The sequence below is a fragment of the Lipophrys pholis genome (genome assembly GCF_963383615.2).
Source record: "Lipophrys pholis genome assembly, chromosome: 4".
Classification (NCBI taxonomy): domain Eukaryota; kingdom Metazoa; phylum Chordata; class Actinopteri; order Blenniiformes; family Blenniidae; genus Lipophrys; species Lipophrys pholis.
The window spans coordinates 20,617,769-20,639,766 of NC_137637.1; the positions used below are offsets into that span (position 1 = coordinate 20,617,769).

Consider the following 21,998-nt stretch of genomic DNA (forward strand, 5'->3'; position numbering starts at 1 on the left):
GTTACTTAGATAAAAAAAAAACCATTAAATGTCTAAATACATAATAGAAATGAGTAGAAATAAAGAATATGTTCTAAACCAGTCATCCTATTGGTTTGATTTGTGGTTCAAAGTTCACGGCATCAAATCTCATCTGAGTAAAGGTGAACATAGATGAGCCCTTGCTGGTAAATCCTCTTCTATGCTCTCCGTAAGGGTCTTAACTCATTAGTTCATTGTGACTGTTACTAAACTGGTGTCTTACATAAACCAAAACATGATGTCATATATTTACTCAACCTGTTTGCTAGAAATAAAGACAATACCGTCTACAGGTCTACAGGTTCAACTAAAAGCTTAAGAGCCCTTTTTTGTTCTCCTGTGGTCCAACCTATAGATAGATAGATAGATAGATAGATAGATAGATAGATAGATAGATAGATAGATAGATAGATAGATAGATAGATAGATAGATAGATAGATAGATAGATAGATAGATAGATAGATAGATAGATAGATAGATGCCGCTCATCAGTCGTCCTCTCTTTGTCTGCCGCTCTTATTGGCCTAAAAGGGAAACGAAAATCGTTATGTAACTTCTATGTAATGCAGATATGTAACTTGAGTGTTTCTGGCGAGTTCTAGGATGATTAACTGTCCTGAAACACCGTTAAGAAGCTCTGTGCCGACAAAGACCGACATAAATGACACCCCTCTTTCATTACAACAGTGGTACGGTCCGAAGCGAGCTCAGTGTTTTTAGGACCTGCCGTCTCGTCCTGGACGGACCCATTCGGCCAATCATAGGGGAGTCCCGGGATCAGGGTTAGAGAGAGATTATCAGGACGGAGGCCTATAAAGCTTTGGTGTAATCCGCACAACGCAGCCAAATTCAGAGCAACAACTATTTCACGATCTCACTGGAGCCGCACAAAACAAGAATTGTTTTTAAAATCTTGCTTCAAAACAGCTTCATGAGATAAAAGAGATTTGAGGACACTTCATCAGAAAACGTAAAGGAGCAAAAGGGGAAGAATCATGAAAAAGGGAAAGGTATGTTTTATCCTACAGCAGTGCAATACAAATATGTCTTTATATCCGCCTGTAATGTGATTACTTGAATTTGTTATTTGAATTGTGACTCCAAAAAGGACTCAATAACAGAGATGGGGAAAAAAAAGTGCTACAAATGTACACAGTTAAAACTACTGTCACACTGTTTACTTTGTATTTAATTACAAGTAAAATGACTGTCGTTAAAAGTAAAAGTTCAATGTATTGTTTTTATTGCATTTAATAGTATTTGAAAAAGCAGGCATGTGGTCACGTGTCTTCTGTATAGAATATCTACATTTAAGGATGTTTAAAGGATAATGGCACGGTTTCAGTTTGTTATGAAGAAAATGCAGATGTAAAGGAGTGTGTGCATCTTTTCAAGTCTTCCCTCGTAAAGCGTATCACAGCGTCTGGCTGAAGCAAAATGAGCAGGTTTGCTGGACTTTACTAACTATAAATGTATCCCAGCAGGTCGACGCTGACCATGAGCCTCCCACTTATCAGGAGGCAACAGCAGGTAAGAAAAGAAAAGAAAAGAAGAAGGAGAAAAGACAAACGCTCTCTGGTTTGTTATCATGTTAAAAAAAAAAAGAAAAAAAAAAAGTGGTTTTCACAGCCTTAAATAGATATCAGCGCATAGTGGAAAAATCTTTTATGTTTCAGTTTGACCCCTCACTTTGTGTTGATATATCTGAACTATATGGTCGAGGTCAGTTGTATTCCAGAGATCCTCCATAGTACAAACTATATTTAAGAATACACACAGAGCATATCTAATATGAATAAATAAATGCTTAATACAAATTTTAGAGAGCAGTAAAACTATTATTTTTACGTATTACAACACTTTCTTCTGAAGTAAACGCCTGTTACCTCACAATAACATGTCCTGGTTTATATAAGTCGTTAACAAATAAACAAACAGTTTCGTTATCAGAATTACTTTACTTCTATTTGATTTCACTGCTGGATTTAATATCCATTGCAACAGATACATATGAAATCTGACTTGGCACAGCCCCATTGTAGAAACATTTGCAGGTTTACAAATATAGAAAAAAAATGTCAATATTTATTAAAAAGTGATTACTAGAAAAACTCAAAGCTATAAATTCAATTTGGGGTTTAGTTGTACTGCTGTCAAATGTCAACACGAGTGACTTTTGACCCCAAAGGGGGGTTAGGTATGGTCATAGTTTACTGTGTCTCTGATTATTGTTTACACATGTTTGCCAAACAGCCTTCTCCCTGCCTCCCTTACTCAGGCTATGGTGAGATGGAGGCCCAGTTTGCGTGGGACGACAAGGTCATCAGGCGGACGTTCATCAGAAAGGTGTTGAAAACCGTAGAAAGCAGGAAACATGGGAGAACCTCCCCCCACTTTACTCCCGTTGCGCTGACACGCTGTTTGTACCCCCCCCCCCTGCAGGTCTATGCCATCCTCTCCGTTCAGCTGCTGGTGACTGTGGGAATCATTTGTCTCTTCACCTTCTGGTAAGTCGTTGTTTTTTTGTCCTCCAGAAGACGTTTCAGTTTTTCTCACATCCATCAGGATGGCTCACTCGCTGAACGGGCGTTATTTTCTGGCTATTGCAGCGCCCCAGTGAGGTTTTATATCCAGACTCACCCTGGCCTCTACATGGCGTCTTAGTAAGCGACGACACGCCTCATCTCATCATCTCCCACGTTCAGGCCCCAGTTTACCTTTGACATGGAGTCGCATGTTTTTCTCTTTCAGCCTCATGTTCTTCGCCACGTACATTGCACTGTCATGCTGTGGAGAACTCAGGTAAACTCAAACAAAAGAAAAGAATGACATATATGTAAAAAGCACGCTCTGCAGACAGATATGTGTCAGTAACAAGTGTTTCCCTTTTCCCACCTGAGCAGACGTCAGTTTCCCTGGAACATCATTCTTCTCGTGCTCTTTGTGAGTCCAAAACATTGAACTTTATACTTTAAACCAGTGTTTCTCTGAAGAGAACATTAGAGACTAGGATGGCTCCTCCTGGATGTTTTTTCTCTTAACGTTTTTTTGTGGTGCCGATCAGGAGGATGGGATGATTACTTGTATAAAAAAAAAACCCCAAAATGTTAGAGCCTATATATTAATGCACACTTTGTCATTCCTCTCATCAGACTCTGAGCATGGCCTTCATGATGGGATTTGTGTCGAGGTGAGTCAACATGTTGATGTGTCCGTGTGCAGTTTGAGGAGATGTCTTTCTAACTTCCTGAGCCCCTCTGAGTTACGTATTTATCACATTGTAATTGAGCAGAGTCGCTGTTTGTTAGCCGGGGGGGGGTGCAGAGAAAGGACTGTGGGAATAAGGGACGGACAACGAGACAAAAAGGAGAAAGGAACGGAAGAACTATCCTCCATTTTATCCTCTTCAGGGTCACGCTGACAGTTTATTCATTCAAAAGGAGGACCAGGGAGTTTAAAATGATCTAAGTCCTACTGGTTTTAACAAGTATAAACTGTGAAATGCTTCTGTTGTCACATAATGAGCAAAGTCAACAAGCACTTTCTGAAAGAGTGAAATCAGTGGTGTCAACGTGTGCCCTTGTGTGTCTGCGCGTCCTGCAGCTTCTACAACACCAGGTCGGTGATGCTGTGTTTGGGAATCGCCGCTGTGGTCTGTCTCTCCGTCACCATCTTCAGCTTCCAAAGCAAAGTGAGCGACTCCGCCGGCGGCTTTCAAACAGGCGAACAGTCAAATCTGAGGACCTGACGTGAACCCGCCTTGTATTTCTCTCTCGCTCTCTCTCTCTTTTTCTCCCTCGGGGTCAAAGGTTGACGTGACGTCCTGTCAGGGTGTCCTGTTCTCTCTGTGTGTAGCCATGCTCCTCTGTGCCATCACCCTGTCCATCGTCGTCCCTTTCGGATACGTAAGTCCGCTTCTTTCTCCAAGACATCGAAATTAGCAAGCGACTCGCGATGAGTGAAAGGAGTGCGTTAGTGCTTTGCGGTGCCCGGTGGGCGTGTTTGGGTGTGCGTTAATGGAAAAGGGATTAACCTCACAGATAATCTTGCAGCGTGGCGTCTCGCTTAAATTAGCGCCGCGCTGTCCTTCCGAACAGTGTTTTGTAACGCTGTTTTATTTTGCGCCGCAGGTCCCCTGGTTACACGCCATCTACGCCGTGCTGGGAGCCATCGTCTTCACACTGGTGAGAAGCAGATACTTCAAACCACAATATTGGTTTTTTTTAAAAAAAAACAAACCTAAACAAAACACTGATTTGAACTTTCCCCTCCTGCCACAGTTCTTGGCGTTTGACACTCAGTTGCTCCTGGGGAACAAGCGCTACACCATCAGTCCAGAGGAGTATGTTTTCGCCACTCTCAGCCTGTACCTGGACATCATCTACCTGTTCAGCTTCCTGCTCCAGATTATGGGAGGAGGTCGAGAGTGAGGCGTGTGCCGCGACCCTCTCCCTTAAGTGCTGAGTGTGCGTTTTCCTCAGCAGCACTACAAGAACACATCCGCCTGAACTTTAATCCGTCCAAAGCAACAAAAAAAAAAAAATGATAACAGGGTCTGAATTGGAAGCAAACTCATTTCTTTTTTTTTTTTGTTTGTTTGAGTTACATAATCCCATCTGTCCAATCCTGCTGCTGACTCTGTTTTCTGCGATCTGATGTACCTGACTAGACTGTCGCGGTTTTGACGTGTTGAGAGACTGATTTGGAGGTCGACTGTCACCGAGTCAACACCGGAGGATTCTGGGAATCTGCACTTTTGAGCTCAGCAAGCTCGAGTTTAATTTAACAACCCGTTTGGCAGGCAAACTGTGGATCCAGTTTTCTACTGATTCCTATGCCTGTCAAAATAGATGAGAAGTTCAGTGTTTTGCATATTTGAACTGTACTAGATTCTTGACGTTGAGGGATTCATACCAAAAATGTTAGACTTGATCACAAAGGGGCATCTAAAGCGAGTAAGAATCGACCATGAAGGGAAAGTGTGCGTAGCGTCAGTCCTTTTAGTCGTCCTGTGGATTTAATGTGGCCTTTCAGGTGTGTTAGTGAAACGGTCGAGATTAAAAAGCTGATGACGTGCTGAAGAAACGTCTTGTGCAGTGGATCGGTTGCTGGTCTCTTTTCTACAATGTGCATTTAATTCTGACTTTACAATTAAACTGACCTATGAAATGTATCATGTCACGTTGAAGTGGCGTTAAATAAATACATTTCTAATAATAATAATTACACACAAACCAAAATACATATTAGCTTGTAAGTCATGAAAATCTAAGATACAGTAGCTTAAAATACTAGAATACTACATAAGACCATATTAAACACAAATGAAGCAAAGAAAATAATTGAAATGTTGTTGTTTTTTGTTTATGGAGTGCAGTAAAAATGATATTCAACATTTCTACGTGTGTAAATAAGGAGATAAATCTCTTACAGCTCCGGTCAATAAAGACAGTTCACACAAAGATTGAAACAAAGTTTTTTTTATTTAAAAAAACTGACATGTTTAAATTCAAAGAGAAAAATAACCAAAGAAGAAGTCAAATCTTATCTCAATCAATAAAAAAAAAAAACAAAAAAAAAAAAAACACAAATTACAGACAATTTAGCAACTCTGGCACAGGAAGACAAAAGTAGCCAAGTGGCATTTGCAAAAACAAAAAAAACAAAACCAAATATCAAAACCTCTTTCCTCTTAACAAAACTGTACAAAAACGAGTTCTTGTATAAATAAGAAAACCATTCGCAAGCAGGCAGTGAGATGTGCTCTGGGAATTTTCAAAATGCTTGTTATTCACACTGACTTGGTTCATACAGTGTTCGGCAAGGAGAACAAGTTTGAGTTCTTTTTTCCCCCCTCCTCAGAGTTAAGATCAATTCAACATTGAACTACTTTGACCCACAAAAACCAAACTAATTCAGCACTATACCAACCAAAATCAAGAGAATTGTTTTGAAAACCCTAAATGGACAACATCTTACCTCCTGTTTGGAAATCCTGTTTTAGCAGCAAAATATTCTGAAACTATGAAACAAGCCGTCAGATCTGACATTAAGGGGGACGAGAAAGAGCTTTTGCGAATTGGTGAGAACCAAAAAAATAAGTGCAAGGATTTTTTTTTATTTATTGATTTTTTTTTTTTTTTTTTTAAATAATGTGTACCGCTGACAAGAGTACACCACCATTCCTATAACTGTGATGTGGTTAAAACAGCGGATCAATCTGTTAATCTCTTTCCGCTGCAATGAAAACAAAATAAAACGAATAAATAAATAGCCTCTGACGAGGGGTCGTTTCATAGTTCCAAAACTGTGTTTTTGTATTAAAATGATGGCTAATACATGGAACATTTTTCCTTCATGGTGCACTGAATCTGAAAACTCGCTCGTTACGGTGTTATCTGGACAGGTTATGAAGCATTAACAAAAAAAAGTATCAAGAAAACACACGATGGAAAAAAAAAAAAAAAAAAAACTGTGAAAGGAACAAATAAAAGGTGGGAGAGAGAGAGAGAGAGAGAAAAAAAGAGAGAGGCTATTTACAAAGAATGAGCTCTCATGTCAGACAACGCTCTCCATCCGGACGTCTGCTGAGGTCAGTGGAGATCAAGTGTTTGTTCACAACCAACCGAACCGAACCGAACCGACAGGAACCTTGTGAGACTTTGCTGAGAAATGAGCACTGAGAAATAAACTGCACTCCTGAGTGTTGGGAAGCCGCTTCTGCCCGCGAGCATCAGAATTAAAAAAAAATATATATATAAGGCCAGCTCAACCAAAGACGTTTATCTCGGTACGTGAAAGCAGCTGTGGAGCTTCGGTGCAGGTCGCCGCGAGCCCGCCTCCACTAGTGTGACGACATATCAGACACGCTAGAAATATAAAGATTTTCTTATAGAGCCGTCAGCATGTTGACTGCTTGCTTATCTTCGTCTTCCTCATTCGTCAGTCCTTTCACTGGGGGACGTGTGTTCTGCACCAGACTTTAATAACAACGGCTGATTTACTCAAATAGACCAAAACTACACGAGTGAATCAGATTCCTACTGACGGAGGTGTTTGGACAAATAAGAGATTAAAAATAGAACGCTGGAGCTCCTTCCTCAAAGGGGACAAATTATTCTTTATTTACATAATTACTACTTTCTAAAGAAGTAACTAGTACTATTTTTGAGTAGTGATTTCTAGTGGTGATTCAGCACCGTTACTGCCGCCTCGTTCTCTCTGTGTTGGTCAGAAGAAGGTGGACGCAGTGTTGTGAAGGGGAGCAGTTGATCTGAGACAGAGAGCTCACCGGGGGGGGGGGGGGGGGGGGGGGGGGGGGGGGGGGGGGGGTCATGGCAACAACATCTTTGGTTGCAGAAACAGAAAAATACAAATGTCAACATCATTAAGACACACGCACCCACACACACACACATACACATACACAAACACACACACACACCCCCTCCACACACACACACGCGCACAGAGAATCGTTAAACAGTGAGCCTGGAGAAAGACGATGTTAGTCACCAGATTGAGGAGTGACCGGTGGAGGAGCAGGAAGAGAGGAGCTCCCCACACGCCTGCAGCCAGTGACTCCGCCGACAAGACCAGTCGCCCGCCGCCGTTCCTTTAGTATGTACAGCTTAAACGTGGATCGGTCCTCTGAGAGGTGAGGTCAGTTCATCCCGAGGAAAAAACATTAAGGCTTCGCTAAAAAGTTGTTTTTGCTCAAATTCCGGATCGACTTACAAATTCATTCAGACCTGCTGTCTCACTAAAGGCTGTAAGAATTGTCATTAATGGCACTTCCATGGTCTCGCGAGCAGTCCTTTGTAAAACCATTATTTCTATTATCTACATATCTACAGTTTCGGATGTCTGCATAAATTAAAAGTCCACATATCTGGATGTAGGTGGTGACACGTGCGGAGTGACAGACTGAGACAGACGCAGGGTTGTCGGTACGAAGCTTCCGTCTGGATGCGGCGTCAGTCTTTTTGGACCAGCGTCTAATAAAGGTATTGTTTGGTGCAGCGCTCTGGTCAGAAAGGCTTTCCACTAACAGGCCAGAACACAATTATCAGGAGAACAGATCACACGAGGATTGGAACGGAAATTCATGTGAAAAACAAGAGAAGAAATAAAAATAATAAAAAATATCAATGTGCACAAAAACAATGTCAAAAACCAACAGCATCAAACTTAAACGCAAGAAAAACAACAACAACCTAACAACTACTCTTGAAAAAGCTAAAATCTACAGCTAAAGTCTACTTCTAAGGTTAATTCATTAAAAATAAGGCAAATTAGTTTAAAAAAAAAAAAAAAAAAGTTTCAAGTGACAGACAAAAAGAAAAGAAAAAGACATGTAAGTTTCTCGAGACTTAAAAAAAAAAAAAAAATCACTGACAGGAAACTCAGGGGACAGCAGCATTGAATAAAGACTTCCAGCTCCCTCTCTGTCAAACAACAACTCCTTCTCAGGGATTCGCTTCAGTCTTCCATTTGATTTCCCTTATTGCTTTTTTTTTTTTTTTGCTAAACTATATCTTAATTTAGTGACTGCGTCCTTGTTTGTACACACAAACTCCCGGTAAAGCGCGTCGGCTTCAACTCTGCGACGGGATGAACTCGAAGACGCCCGGCGGTTCGCCACAACGAAAACTTCGGATGGACGGCGACCTCACATGGAGGGGGGGGGGGGGGGGGGGGGGCAGGAAACAAAAAGCGGGGCAAAATTTCACCAAGCGGGTCGTTGACTTATGTTTCTTTCAATGGAGATGAAAATGGGACTCGAAGTGGATTCTTTTTTAGTCATCCAACCATCAGGGGGGACAAAAAACAACAAAATAATAAAAAAAATTTATGAGCTTAATCTTGAGGCTTCGTAACATGAGGGGGTAAAGATCTTAAAGTCCATTTCATGTAGCCTTTGCAGACTGCAGTATTAAATAACCTCTTTTCTAGAAACTCTAAAAAATAGAACTATAATTCAAATATAAATATAAATAATTGATTGTCTTTTGTTCACGTGTGGAAAAAAAAAGAAAAAAAAAAGAGAGATTTAAAGTAAAAACAGAACTGATTTGACTAAACTAGAAACAGTCAATGTTAATATCATCTGTGCGTGAATAGAAATCTCTGCAGCAGTAACAGGAAGTAGCTTTTAAACGGTTTTGCCTCCCACAGATAGCGCGACTCCACACGTCAGACCAGCAAAGTGTTTGTAAGGTTTGGAATCTGTACAGATTGTTCGTCCTCCGCTGCTGCGAGTAGAATGTCAAACAACAGACATCAGGAAATAAAAATAAAAGGTTTGCATATTTTACCCCAAAAAATAAAAATCAAAAAAAAAAAAAAAAAAAAGACACATTGTGTTTCAACTCTTCCTTGAATCACCCTGAAACGTCCAGAATGCTTTGTTAAAAATAAGAATTTGTTATATTACGTGCACAAAAATAATGCTCTGTCCTTTCACCCTCTCCTTTTTTCCTTTCTTTTTTTTTTTTTATTTTTTTTTTGCCTCTTTTGTTATCTTCTGTTATCAAAATAGATCAAAACTTCTCTGAAGGAGATTCATTCCCACCTTTGGTTGATCAACTCTTGAGGATGTGAGCAGTAAAGTCCAATGACGTCAAATGTCCTTTTTTTCTTTTAAAAAAAATAAAAAAATGAAGAAGACATAAACGCGCACACACGCACGCACGCAAACGCGCACACACGCACGCAAACGCACGCACACACACGCACACACACACGTTCCTTTTTGTTATCCATGTTCAAGTCCGGGCTCCTGGTGATGGATCAGAGCTCAGGTCTTGTTCAGTTGAATCCTCTCTGGTGGGATTCGATTCGTTCCCTCGGCTCCACGCTGCTCAGAAAGCACACAACTCTGAATTAAAACATTAAATCGCTTTAAAATACTGTTGAAACAAACAAACAAACAAAAAAAAGGATCATTTACTCCTGAACTCTGAACAGAGAAAGCTATAAAATGACATCTTTCACATTTTCCTTTTGCCAGCAGGATTAATTCATTAATGAAAAAATGGCTTATTTACTTGTCATCTTATGTTTGAGTTTTTACATCAGGATTATCGAGTATCGCTCAATCCACACACCTGAATATTTTGAAACAATGCTTGGATGTGGAACAAGCGGGTAAGATTTCTGCAAGCAGAAGAACAAATTCCTCTTTTTAACAAAACTAGAAACCATTTATCAAAAGAATTTTAATTTCACTTTTAATAGCAGCTAATCAATACCTATGTACAAAAAGTACATATCTAAAAATGAACAAGATTAAACGGTCTAACTCCACATAAATATGAGCAAAATGATCTATTTGATTAAAAGCGCAAATGTACGAGTGAAAATATAAACCTGGATATTTTTTAAATATATAATTCTTTCTCTGATTTGACCCATTTTACTTAAAGTTAAGAGAATTTGCACATGCTGGAGGCCGAGTCAAATACTAAGCTCCTGGTTCCGTCACTGCTGATTCGGATAAATAACTAAAGTTGACATCAGACATTTTTCCCTCCATCTTCAAAACCCATTTATCAAAACGCTTTTTCAAAGGCGGCCTCTCAGAGCAGGTCGCCCGCCCATCACAGGGAAAAATTAACAGCCTCAGGTTCACCTCACATGCATGCTCTTGGAGTGTTGCAGGAATCCAGAGGGAGAACATGCAAACTCCCCACTCAAATGACTGATTATCATTATTGACAATTACTATCCTGTCGTCGAGACGCTTCAAACCTCGGCTGTCCTACCTTAGTCTCACTTGGTGTGTTGGTACGAGTAGTTTGTGTGTTCTGCAGGAGTCTCCATGGCAACTTGTTGCTGCTGACCGCCGTTCTCCTGAAAACATAAAAAAAAAAACGCATAAAAAAAACAAAACAAAGACGATTGTCGGGCGGCACAACTCAATGACGCATCGCAATGTTGGTTAAACACACTTCAGACGTAGGGAGGAAGTCATGCTGCCCTCCCACTCAAACAAACACATCAGAAGCTTTTGTGACGACCAACAAGTAAAGGTGAGGTTTGATTGGTGGAAACTGTCGATTCAGGTGGATCTGCAGGACATCTATTTCTACTTGTAACTTTTACTTTACCAGGTAATCCCATTAGGAGGGAGAGAGAGCAGACCAAGGTGGGAAAAGCAGCGTCCTTCCTCTGTAAATAGGTCACCAATGATGTGCGGTCAAAAGTGCATTAAAAAGCGATAACGTGGAGGAGCTTAGCTGCCGGCTAACATAATGGAAATGGAGTGAGTGAGAGCAGTTTTACCTAATTAAATCGTACGGTGAAGATTATTATTTGGATAATCCAAACGGACTCTGCTCATCACTTCCCTCTCTCCTCACTCCGACTCACTCTGAATCTTTGGCTCAAAACTGTACGTCTTCACATTCATAAGCATACGTCTCTCTGGCTCCCTGTGTTGCTCACTGAGCGCCACCTCTCAACAAAAGGACTGAGGACCCCCACAGGCACACAAGTACTTCAAGCAGAGTCTCTGGAGTCTGTACCCAAGGTCCCGAAGACAAACAATTGGAACGGCTCCTCCAGCTGAATAATGGAGCTCGAATATAAATACATGTCATGTTTGAGCAACACATGGTGACGGAGCAATTCCACAAAACCAATAGTATTCACATCGATTCCTTCTATTATTTAATCCTGAATTATATGAGGTCAAAAAAAATGAGTGGCTCACAGATCTCAGATGTCAAAAATGTTAAAGGTCGAGAGTTAAAGCTCTGTTTCCTGGTCTGTTAGTTATAAAACATCTAACTCAGCTCTGACTTCATGCAGCAACTTCTCAGGGTATTTTACAATCATTTATCAAGATTCAATAGACAAAACAAACCTTATAAATCAGAACAATAATTGGCAGACAAATTAATAAAGAAAATAACTGTTTTTTTTGCTATGTTTATAAACATCTGCCTGCATCTGTCTTTTATCAAAAAAAACCACTTGACTGGTCTCTCTCAGTAAATCAGTCCATTTACATATTAATTGATTCATTTCAATCTTACTGAAACCTGAGAATGTTTTTATCAACTCAACCTTTATTTATTTGTGAGCTCTTTTTCCGTATGAGGTTCTTATTCCCAGACATTCAGTCTTAGTGGGAGTATAAAACGGAAGCAGCTGACATGGAGGTAAATGCCGTACCTCTACTGGGACACTGGAGGGAGGCACTGGGGTGTACTGGGGGATGTAGGTCCCCTGCATAGACGTGTTGGCCGGAATATACTGTAGGAAGGAAAACACAATTGGTGTGTAGCATCTGATAAGAATAACCAAGCTTGTTCATTTTAAGGACAATTAGCATTAGGGGGCGATTTGCTCTTTGCTGTGGATTTTGTGTGTTTGGTACTGACTGTGCCGGTGCTGCCCATGGACAGGTGGCTTAGTTGCTGGGTGAGATGTCCCATCATGGACGTGGGCTGGATGGACATGGCGTGATCCATTGTTGGGGTAAGAACTGTACCCTGGAAATACACACAAAGGTGAGTCCAACATTGACTAGTACTCAAAGGTATTCACGCCACCAAGCTGAGAAAGGGCCACTGCAACACAAAAGTAAGATGCAAGACACGGATGGGAAAGTCACTGGCAAACTCTCCATAATGTTCCAAATGTTAAAGAGCAGGTTTTACCAGTACAGTACGTTTATGTGTTGTGCTTTAGATATGGGTACGAAAGTAGCAAATTAACCAGCTCACGCCACCCGTTCCAGTAACAAGTACAACTACAAAAGTAACTTCCTGTTACTCTTGCTGGGATTTTTCTGTGGCGTCTTGGCTTGGATGTCGATTTGAACAAACTCTTATTGGTTGAAACAGTGAAGAAGTGAGGGGAACATCAACTGATGAAAGAGGGACACTCACAGCTGGCTGCATGAGGTATGACTGATGGTGCATCCAGGACGGGCTGTGCACCTGCAGATCAGAGAACACAGACACACTCCTTCATATCTGTTCTGCTCTCACTAATCTCCACAGAGCCTCTAATATGTACGTTTATCTGTCCGGTGTGCTTGCGAAGTCACATAATGTGGGAAAATTGAGCCGTTCAACACAGGAAACACATCTACGTAGATTAAGCAAAGCTAAAAACTTTGATTTATTTGGATTTCGATACAGTGAAAAGCCCCACCTGGTAGGAAGAGACAGGAGAATGCATGTAGGGCGAGAGGGGAGTCTGAGCGATCATTCGGTTTGGAGCCAGACTGTAAGGTGAGGAGTAGAAGCTGCCAAACACACAGAGCCAAGTGAGAAGACAACATGAAGACAGACGCACGCCTTCGACAATCTTCAGTGTGTCTAAGGATAAAGATTTGCTCTGTTTGTGTTCCTGCAGCAGCCAGCAGAGGGCAGGCTTGCACCGCAGTGGATGCGGTGTGTTTATTTTCCTGGAGGGTTGGGACTGTTTTCAGTCAGACCTTGCATACCACTCACCCATTTTGTAAGGCTGTGGGGTCATACGCAAGCGTCATTCCTCCCTGGGAAATCAATACACAGGATTCAGAACCAGTGAGGTCATGCAAACACTGGAGCAGTATGAGCATTCAGCACGCAAGCAGCGTCACTTCTAAACTTCAACATGCTCCTGCTTTGATAGAAAAAAAAAATGTTTATCCAAGAATTAAGCACTGCTGCAAAATCCTCAAGTATAAATAGTCAGAATTGGCCAGGTTACCGTGTCGCCGTCTCTCGTCCAGGGCCTCCCATTCTGGAGATACTTTCCCTGGTTCTGCCTCTTCTTCTGACCCCCGTCTGCAAACTTGCATAATAAGGGCTCTGTGGGCACTGAGAAAGCAACAGATCAAACAAGAGAGTGAATTCAAGGATCACAGGGGAGAACAAAAACACTCCGGTCTGGCACAAACAACAACCGTATCAGGTTTCCACAACACAAAACAAACAGTCCACGCACCAGGCACTCCCGGTGGAGTCTTGATGAATTTGCCATTGAAATGTTGAATTATGGCCTCGCACTTCTCTGTGGACTCCATCCTGAAAGACAGTCAGAGTTACACCTAATCCCCTCTGATGAGTGCTGTTTACAACCGATTTGAATGTAACAGCGGCGCAGGAGCTGCTTTTTATTTGCAGCAGAAAAGCGTCACCCAGTGTGGACGCCGTGTGGACGCAGTGTGAGGGCGCCACAATCTGACCTGGCGAATCCGACTCCACGGCTGGTCCCGTTGGCATCTCTGAGGATGCGTGTGGAAATGACCTGCCCAAAGGACTTGAGCATGCTTTCCAGCTCTTGCTCATCCATGGACACTGGCAGGTTGGAGATGTAGAGGTTGGTGGGGTCCTGCTCTTGTTGCTGTAAAGAACATTTCTATACGTTATCTCGTTTTGATCAGCAGCTCATACGCAGCTCCGTAGGTTTCCGCCCTCACAGAGACTCCGTGTCAATGTGGCATTAATTTTCAGACTTTAGCATGCACACATCTTTAATGCATTTATGTGAGAAAACATTCTTGTCACTTTCAATATCTTTTTCACACAGCAGACATTTCTGTGTCGGCAGCAGTGTGACCCGTCTTTCTATCAACTCCTGCCACAGCTCCGAGCACGTTAATAACTCATCGTATCCGTGCGACATGTCAACCATTATTCTGTGAGACCCAATGAAGGATAATATGTTTTAAGCAAGTGGTGCTGGAGCAATAAAAAACACCCGAAACTTTACTTCTCTGTTCTATAACCGGCAATAAGTATGCTCCAGATACATTTGCGCCTTTATATTTCTGTACAAGGACAAAGTCTCTTCTAATTGAGAAAAGAAATCTACTATGGCTCGAGCTTGAAAGTGAAACCTTGTATGACTGCAGAAGCAGACAGGAAGCTCTGCATGAAGTTAAAGAGTTCACAGAGCAACGGGAGCCTGGCAACCAGGAAAAAGAGGCTGGGCTAAAAGCAGGGGAAGGGAAAACAGAGCATGAAGGAAGAGGATCGAGCCGAGAGAGAGAGTCTGAGAAATAAAAAGGCCGACTGAGACAGGCAGCTCACAGAGCAGGCAGGAGCTGAAGTTTGGTGTAATAACAGCAGAAAATAAAAGATGAGATTCACAGGCTCTTCTCTCTCATCATTTCTCTGTGAAGTTACAGAGCAGCCAGACTTTTTTGCATTCCGCCGGTCAGACCACCTTGAGTCACTCTGGCCTCCTGACATTTCGAACACTGAGTCCCACCTGAACTCCCACCTGCTCCAACTCACCGCTCCTGTTCTGCTGCATTCATCATTTTTAAATACTAGTTTTATTTGCCTGTACTTTTTCTTGATCGAGTCCTTGGTGTTCCTGAAAAATGCTTTCAAAATTCTATTCACTTATTTATTTATTGATTTTTTAAAATTTTATTGTGCAAGCAAGGCACCGAGGCAAAGATGTCATATATTCCGTCAGGATCGACATGAAGTCTAATTTTATCTTTAGTGATCCAGCAAAGGCTATAACAAACAAACTCTATTAAATCATTAATTTTAGTACAAAGAAAAAGTTAACTTCTAATTAAATGAAAATGTTACATTAAAAAAAAAAAAGAAAAAAAAGAATTTCAACATCACGAAACATGTACTTGAGTTGTGATTCATGCTTTCAATTTGAATTGTTTTACATTTAGAAATACGTCAAATGACTTTGTGCTTTGTCCTTTATCTTTCTGCTGAAATAGTCTAAATCGTATTTGCCCCAGTGTTTCTCCTCAAGACTAATGGAGGCAAAAAGCCTGTTGCTTGTCCGACACCATGGCTTTGATACCAATGTTACTCTGCTGGCAGTGCTTGCTTTCACTGCTACGTCACTGCTCTCTTGTGTGAACACGGTGCGATCCCTAGGGAATAAATTAAAAACAGTATTTATGTGTGTGTGTTTTTTGTGCAAAATCTGTACGCGTAGCAAAATCATTCTAGAATGGGTTCATTTTGATCCGGCGGCCATTTGTCTGGCAGCCGGAGGTATAAAGGAAAAAAGAAAAGAAAAGAAACAAGTTCCAGCCATTTAAATTGGACAGACCTAAAGAACAAAAAGCCCGTTCTCACATACTGTCACAAGTTAACTTAGTGTTTCAGATGCATTTGACAGGGGGTTGATCAGCCATTGAAGAATTCAAGGGAGGATTTATGACATTTGAGAGTGTCAACAGCGATCGTAAATGGAGATTTACTGCTGACAGCCAGAGCCAGTGTTCTCGGTCATGAACCACCTGGAAAAAAGATAACTCGTATTCTGAGCAACAGGCCCATTATGCAACGTAATACTGAGGCCTTTACTCTTCTCTTTATGCAAGTACACATAGCAAAATATTTCATATTCAAACAAGAAGTCATTCTGTTCCAGCTACGAAAATTTCCCCGGTCCAAGTGCATGAATGGGACTTGCTGAAGTGTCAAGTGTGTGTTTCGGTTCCAGGCCCTAGAGGTGAGCCATGCTTGTTAAGGTGTGTCTGTGTTGGCAAATTTGCGTGCCTGTGTGTCTGACTGTGTGTGTGTGTGTGTCTGTGTGTCACAGTGTATGCGAGCTGACGTCGGCATTTGGACAGGGAGGTGCTGAAGAAGTAAGACAGGATCTATTTTTAACTCGCCATTGTTCCCCTGCCCCTACACATGCAGCTCCTCTGGGCTCGCAGCCTGGAGGCTGGGGTGGCCCATTCAGGGACAGAGCATACTCAAAGGACAGCAAGTGCAAGGTGTGGCTCACTGTGTTTGTGAACAATTCTGCAGATGCCATGGTGAAAATAACAAGAGCTATTGCACCTGTTATTGATACGAAACTGAGTGAAGACAATCTGACCTTAATCAACCCGATGTCTCTCAAGCAGCTGTGTATATATAGTTTATATGGTGGTTATGGACACCTCTCATCGAGCACATGTTGTCTGTGTGGGTCAACTTTTGGTATCTGGTTGCACTTGTTAAGTATTGAGACATGCAGGATTGAGTGGCACTCTTACAGAGGAGGTGCAGTGAACTTAGACTCAGGGTTGAGTTGCACCGGACTGGTTTGGGTCAGCTGGCAGTGTGGATCTGTTACACTTCTCCAAGGCCGGGCTGAGGGAGACCCTGGTGTTACATTGCAGTGACTCTGTTTGGGTGCAGGGCAGTGGGGAGGGAGCAGGGACACTGGGGTGGAGTGTATTAAGTGCTGGTGTCAGCCCCAGGCCTGGGCCCAGACGATGGACAATGCCAATTCATTGTGCCTATCCCATTGACAGTGGGTGTAGTGGCACCCTCCCCTGGGTTCCCTCAATGGGGAGCCCGAGAGCCAGAGGGATCAGCTTAATGGGCCGACAAGAGTTGCTTTGACTGAAGACACTTGGACAATGAGCTCAGAACAAGCTCTACAACAGCAGCGGGTTAGCAACATACACAGCAAAGAGACGAGGGCGTGAGGGGAAAGAAGAGCGAAGGTGGCCAAGAGGATATTGGTGAAAGAGAAAATGAAACATGGGCGAAAGAAACAGCAGATTGGACTGACAGGGCAGACGATCTGAAACGACCCTCTCTGCTATTCTTAATTAATAGTACAGGTTGAAACACCAAACAAGAACATGTTCCGCACCATTCTCAATGCACAGTGTTGCAGTTGACCATGTACATGATAGTGAGTGTGTCTGTGTGCAGAACGGCCTACAGAGCTTAGCTGATGGCTCCGGGGAGCTCAGAAAGGACAGAACCAGACGTGATAAGGTAGGGTAAAACCGCATCAGGGCTGAAAAAAACTGACGAGTGAAAACAGGGGTAGTTGTATAATTGTGCTGATGAAGAGTCAGACAAGTCTTACTTTGGCCATCTGAGCCTGGACCCCACTGGATTTTAGAGCTGTAACAGCTTTCTGTGCTGCGGCAGGACTGTCAAAGTCAACGAAGCCATACCCTGTAAAACAAATTTGGTGTTTTATTACACAATAAAGAGCTTTTCTCTTGTGAGAATGATAGAGAAAGACAAATACTACTCTCATATGTGCATATCAAAACGTGAAACAAGATGTTGAACGTACAGAGGTTTTGTAAATGTCAGATGAGCTAGGCGATGTAACCGCATGTGTAACATCATGAAATGGAATAAAATATCTTCTTTGTGGCTTTATTATGACACGAGTTAGTGTTGCATGGGGTCTTGTCAGCCGTCTGCTGAGCTTGATTGATTTTGATCAATGATGCCGTAGTCAGGGACATCTAAACAACGCAGAACACTCTGTACCCAGAACGAAGCAAGATAACACACGCTTGTGAACTATGAACTTCAGAGAGTGTTGTCGCTGTTGTATTGTTCATCCATCCATCAATGTCGTCATGATACCCACATGATCAACCTCTGCAAATTTGTTTATCATTTGTTTTATTCTATTAGTTGTTTTCTGAGGGCAGCACTGTTTGTGCTTACACAACAGCCCAGCCATATTTACTATGACACGAGGATAATGTGGGTCTTGTGATTGTGATCACTCTGAGCGAAAACTCAGGCAGCAATGAGGCTGTAGATTGCAGCCAAATAATGTCTTCCACGTGTTTTCTGGCTTCAATAGTCTGGCTGCATTGACTGTTTCGTTATCAGATTATATACAGTCCTTAGTGTTGATACATTCACTAGATTAAGGTGTGTTGAAGCACTGAAAACATATATATGCTGCATGGTCGCACATTAGGACCAGGTGATGTTAAAGGAAATATGATGACGACAAAATTTAGAAAACAAACAAAAAAAAAAGGCAGAGCCTCTTTTTAAAAGTAGACTTTGGCGTGTATGTTCAGGGCTCATGCAAAACATGACCACTCTCGGTTTCGCGGGGCTTTCTACTTTTGTAAAGCACATCTTTACGTGTTGTAGTCAATCTTATGTGCAGCCAACGAGCAGTCCCACAAGCACAGGTGTTAAAAAAAGAAAAAGAAAATACGTTTAAAAGAAAAAAAAAAAGAAAAAAGAATTCACCTTTACATTTGTTGGTGGTTTTATCCAAGATGGCCTTGGTGGACACGATTTTGCCATACCTGCAGTGAACGACAAGAACGCAAAGAAGAAAGTGAGTGAAAAAGTGTGGCGCAGCAACAGGGATCTGCTCCTGCCACAAGCATACCAACACTTCCACAATTCCTCGGGCTGCACCACCACAGGTGTAAACACAAACACGCTTTGTTAACAGCAGATATGTCTCCTATAATTTGATCTCTAGTGTCACAGAAAACTTTGTTTGCTTCCCCTCCTCTGTCTTTGACTGCTCGTGGGGGCTGCTGTACAGTAACTTTGTACCCTCATGTTGTTTTCCGACAGACAGGAGACGGGCCCCGAGGGCCAAAGACAAGTTGTTCCCAGTCGGTCTTTCGCAGACACACACAGACTGACACACAACCACACCTCTCCTAAATACAGCCCTGTTCTGAGTTTTTCTTTTTTTTTTATTAGCTTAAATAAAGCTTAAATGTCTTGTGGAGTAATTCACTTTTATGAAAGCCTGATCTGCAAAGCAAAGAAAAATATGAAGTATCACAAATTTGGTATAACTCACAGTGGTTCATTTCACGAGAAACTGAAGCCAAGGCTAATCAGTACAAGAGAACAATCGATAAATGTACTCTCATAAATATTAATAGTATTTAAAAACAGGCTTAAAAGCAGTAAATGAGAAGTGTTATGCAAGATCTACAGACTAATGGAATGCAGTGTTATAAGACCCTGCATCAGCACTACAGTATAATAGACCTGCCCTTGTCTGGGTGAATTAAGCCAGTGAGGGAGGCTGCTGTTCCTCTGTTTGGGCGACATGGCGTCTGGGTGGAATGTACACTGTAACCTGATGCTTCACCCCTCCACCTCGCCTTCCTTCCCACCACGTCCTGCGCTCTCTCTCTCTCTCTCTCTCTCTCTCTCTCCCTCTCTCTCTCTCTGTTTTTCCATCCTCACAGCGCAGTACACCGCTGGGTCCTACACTCCCACCGCTTTTCAGTGGACATTTCACCAGATGACTCAGACCTGACTAGACGGTCGCAGCAGAGACCAGAGTCACATCTGAGTTTGAGGTGGATGCTGCAATATTGTACATTTATTTGTACATTTTACAATCATGCATGCAGAGTTAAAGTTTCTAGAAAAGGGGTAGAGGTCAATGACCCCAGGTCAGCCACTATCACAGTAAGACACACTGTATATGGATATAATAGCATTATCTTACAATGTCACAATCTTTGTGTCAACTACCTCATTTCAACTATGACTAATTGTAATGATTGGAAAGATTCTATTGATTGGTTGCTTTCACAGAAAGGTGCTTATCAAAAATGAAGGTTCCACATTGCATCCATCAATAATGCATCCTGCAGTACCAAATAGCCAGATGAACTTTGCACAGGCAATGTTTACAGTTCCCCACCGGTACCCACCAACTGCATAGCCGCCATTAAACATGACACAAGCTTAATATAACCATACTTGCTTGTCCAGATGAAATTTAATATCATAATATACATCATGGGCTTCCTTCAGCACGACTGTGGTCTTATTTTAAAAAAAAAAAAAATCACATTAAAAGTTAAAAACACAGAGTGGGAAACAAAGCAAAATGATCCAAAGAATTGTGGGCAAACCACAGGAAATCCTCTACAATAATATCCACTATTTAATATAAACATGCCATTAATGGTTTAATTGTATGCTTTGTAAGAAATGTTTGCTTCTTTTTTTCATCACACTGTGCTTTACGACTAAATTTACTTTGATAAGAATAAGTTTGACTTTTACAATAATTACATGAAGATCTCCAAGCTCAAAAAGACGATCAAAGACAGGAAGTCTTTGAGTGTACCATGGTTAAAGACAGTTGTTTTTGTCTTTTTTTGCCTTTATGCCGTGTGTTATATGGAGCCTGAACACACCAAACACGACACTCTTCTTTTCTGTTGATGTGGATAGATGAAGAGATGATCTCAGTGTGGCTGCAACCACTTTCAGAAGCCGATTTCAGACTAACACAGTAACCCCGCAACATTTTAACCCTTTAACATCCACGACAAGAAAGAAATGCTGTAAATAAAAAACCTCTTCCAAAATGTTACTTCATTTTCATAAACAACCTTTTCCCTTCATGCAGCTTTACGTTTGCATGTGTTTCATCTAAAAAGACTTCTTTTCATGTATAGTTTTCCTCGCAAGAAAAAAACTAGTGACACAAGAAACTAGATTTGTTCCGTTTCAAATCAATATTTACCCTAACTTAAAAAAAAAAAAAAATCACTTCTCTGTAATTCTTGTTTTTGTCCCCCAGGAAGACTAAAATATAAAATGCCTGATTCAAACACCTTACTGAAAATTTTAAAACAAACTGCTGTTCTGGAAAACAGAGATTTGAATAAAAAAAAAAAGTTGGTATATCACTCCCCAACTTGTTGGTCGAGATGGTTTTGTGAAATATTTTGCTCCAGCAGTTCACGTACCAAACGGCTGAGCACAAAGAAAAAATCTTTTGTGGGTTTGGGTAAATATGAATATGGTTTATGGCCGTTTATAATATGCATGAACCCAGTCTCAATTAAAGCACAGCCTCTACCAAGAAGTGAGTACATTGTGTAATTTTAATGTGGACCTCTTGTCAGGGAAAGAAAATTCTTCAATATTTGGACATGCCTTTTGTTGTATTGCTTGAAACTAAACTGGATATTTGTTTGGTTTCACGTTACCTTTATGACTCAATACAAAATCGAAGTCGTATAGTCGATCCTTTAAAAATGCTTTGTCTTTTCCCTTTTTTCTCCCCTTGTTTTTATTTCCCTACAAAGATGTCCGGGGAGTTTAAAGGTCAACATGCAGTGACTGTGTGACCCCTCGCTTACCTCTGCAGCAGAACGCCAGCCCATCGAGCTACAGAAGCTTAAAAGACAGCCCAAACCCATATATGGCCAGCTGACATTCTTTCCCAGCAGGTCGTTCTACTTTTTTCCCCACTCATTTGAGTCCTCACCCCC

The 21,998-nt window shown here is 41.6% G+C and overlaps 2 protein-coding genes across 8 annotated transcripts in view; one reads left to right on the top strand and one right to left on the bottom strand.

Annotated features, from left to right (window-relative positions):
* The first annotated feature begins 829 nt into the window (after positions 1–829).
* faim2b (Fas apoptotic inhibitory molecule 2b) lies at positions 830–5,671 on the top strand. 2 transcript variants are annotated; one of them, XM_080460628.1, is made up of 12 exons: positions 830–1,032; positions 1,507–1,552; positions 2,301–2,368; positions 2,465–2,529; positions 2,632–2,685; positions 2,774–2,824; positions 2,926–2,965; positions 3,175–3,212; positions 3,626–3,713; positions 3,832–3,927; positions 4,153–4,206; positions 4,303–5,577. In XM_080460628.1, the coding sequence occupies exons 1-12, from the start codon at positions 1,018–1,020 to the stop codon at positions 4,450–4,452; spliced, it is 765 nt and encodes a 254-aa protein (XP_080316754.1). In that variant the 5' UTR covers positions 830–1,017; the 3' UTR covers positions 4,453–5,577. The 2 variants fall into 2 exon arrangements, with proteins under 2 accessions (XP_080316754.1, XP_080316753.1); XM_080460627.1 differs by having other exon boundaries at positions 834–1,032; positions 1,504–1,552; positions 4,303–5,671.
* A 3,792-nt stretch (positions 5,672–9,463) lies between these two features.
* LOC308108576 (RNA-binding motif, single-stranded-interacting protein 2-like) overlaps positions 9,464–21,998 on the bottom strand; it is a 30,143-nt gene continuing 17,608 nt past the window's right edge. For 2 of the 6 annotated variants that reach the window (XM_080461651.1, XM_080461654.1), the window contains exons 3-14: positions 18,976–19,034; positions 17,828–17,919; positions 14,211–14,368; positions 13,970–14,049; positions 13,733–13,842; positions 13,492–13,535; positions 13,190–13,283; positions 12,922–12,972; positions 12,412–12,522; positions 12,203–12,283; positions 10,789–10,876; positions 9,464–9,881 (exon numbers count right to left, since the gene is read on the bottom strand). In XM_080461651.1, coding sequence (XP_080317777.1) covers positions 10,796–10,876; positions 12,203–12,283; positions 12,412–12,522; positions 12,922–12,972; positions 13,190–13,283; positions 13,492–13,535; positions 13,733–13,842; positions 13,970–14,049; positions 14,211–14,368; positions 17,828–17,919; positions 18,976–19,034 — 961 coding nt within the window. In that variant the 3' untranslated portion in view covers positions 9,464–9,881; positions 10,789–10,795. Of the gene's footprint in view, positions 9,903–10,131; positions 10,181–10,788; positions 10,877–12,202; positions 12,284–12,411; positions 12,523–12,921; positions 12,973–13,189; positions 13,284–13,491; positions 13,536–13,732; positions 13,843–13,969; positions 14,050–14,210; positions 14,369–17,827; positions 17,920–18,975; positions 19,035–21,998 lie in introns of all 6 variants that reach the window. The other 4 variants (XR_013935285.1, XR_013935286.1, XM_080461652.1 and 1 more) reach the window with 4 other exon arrangements.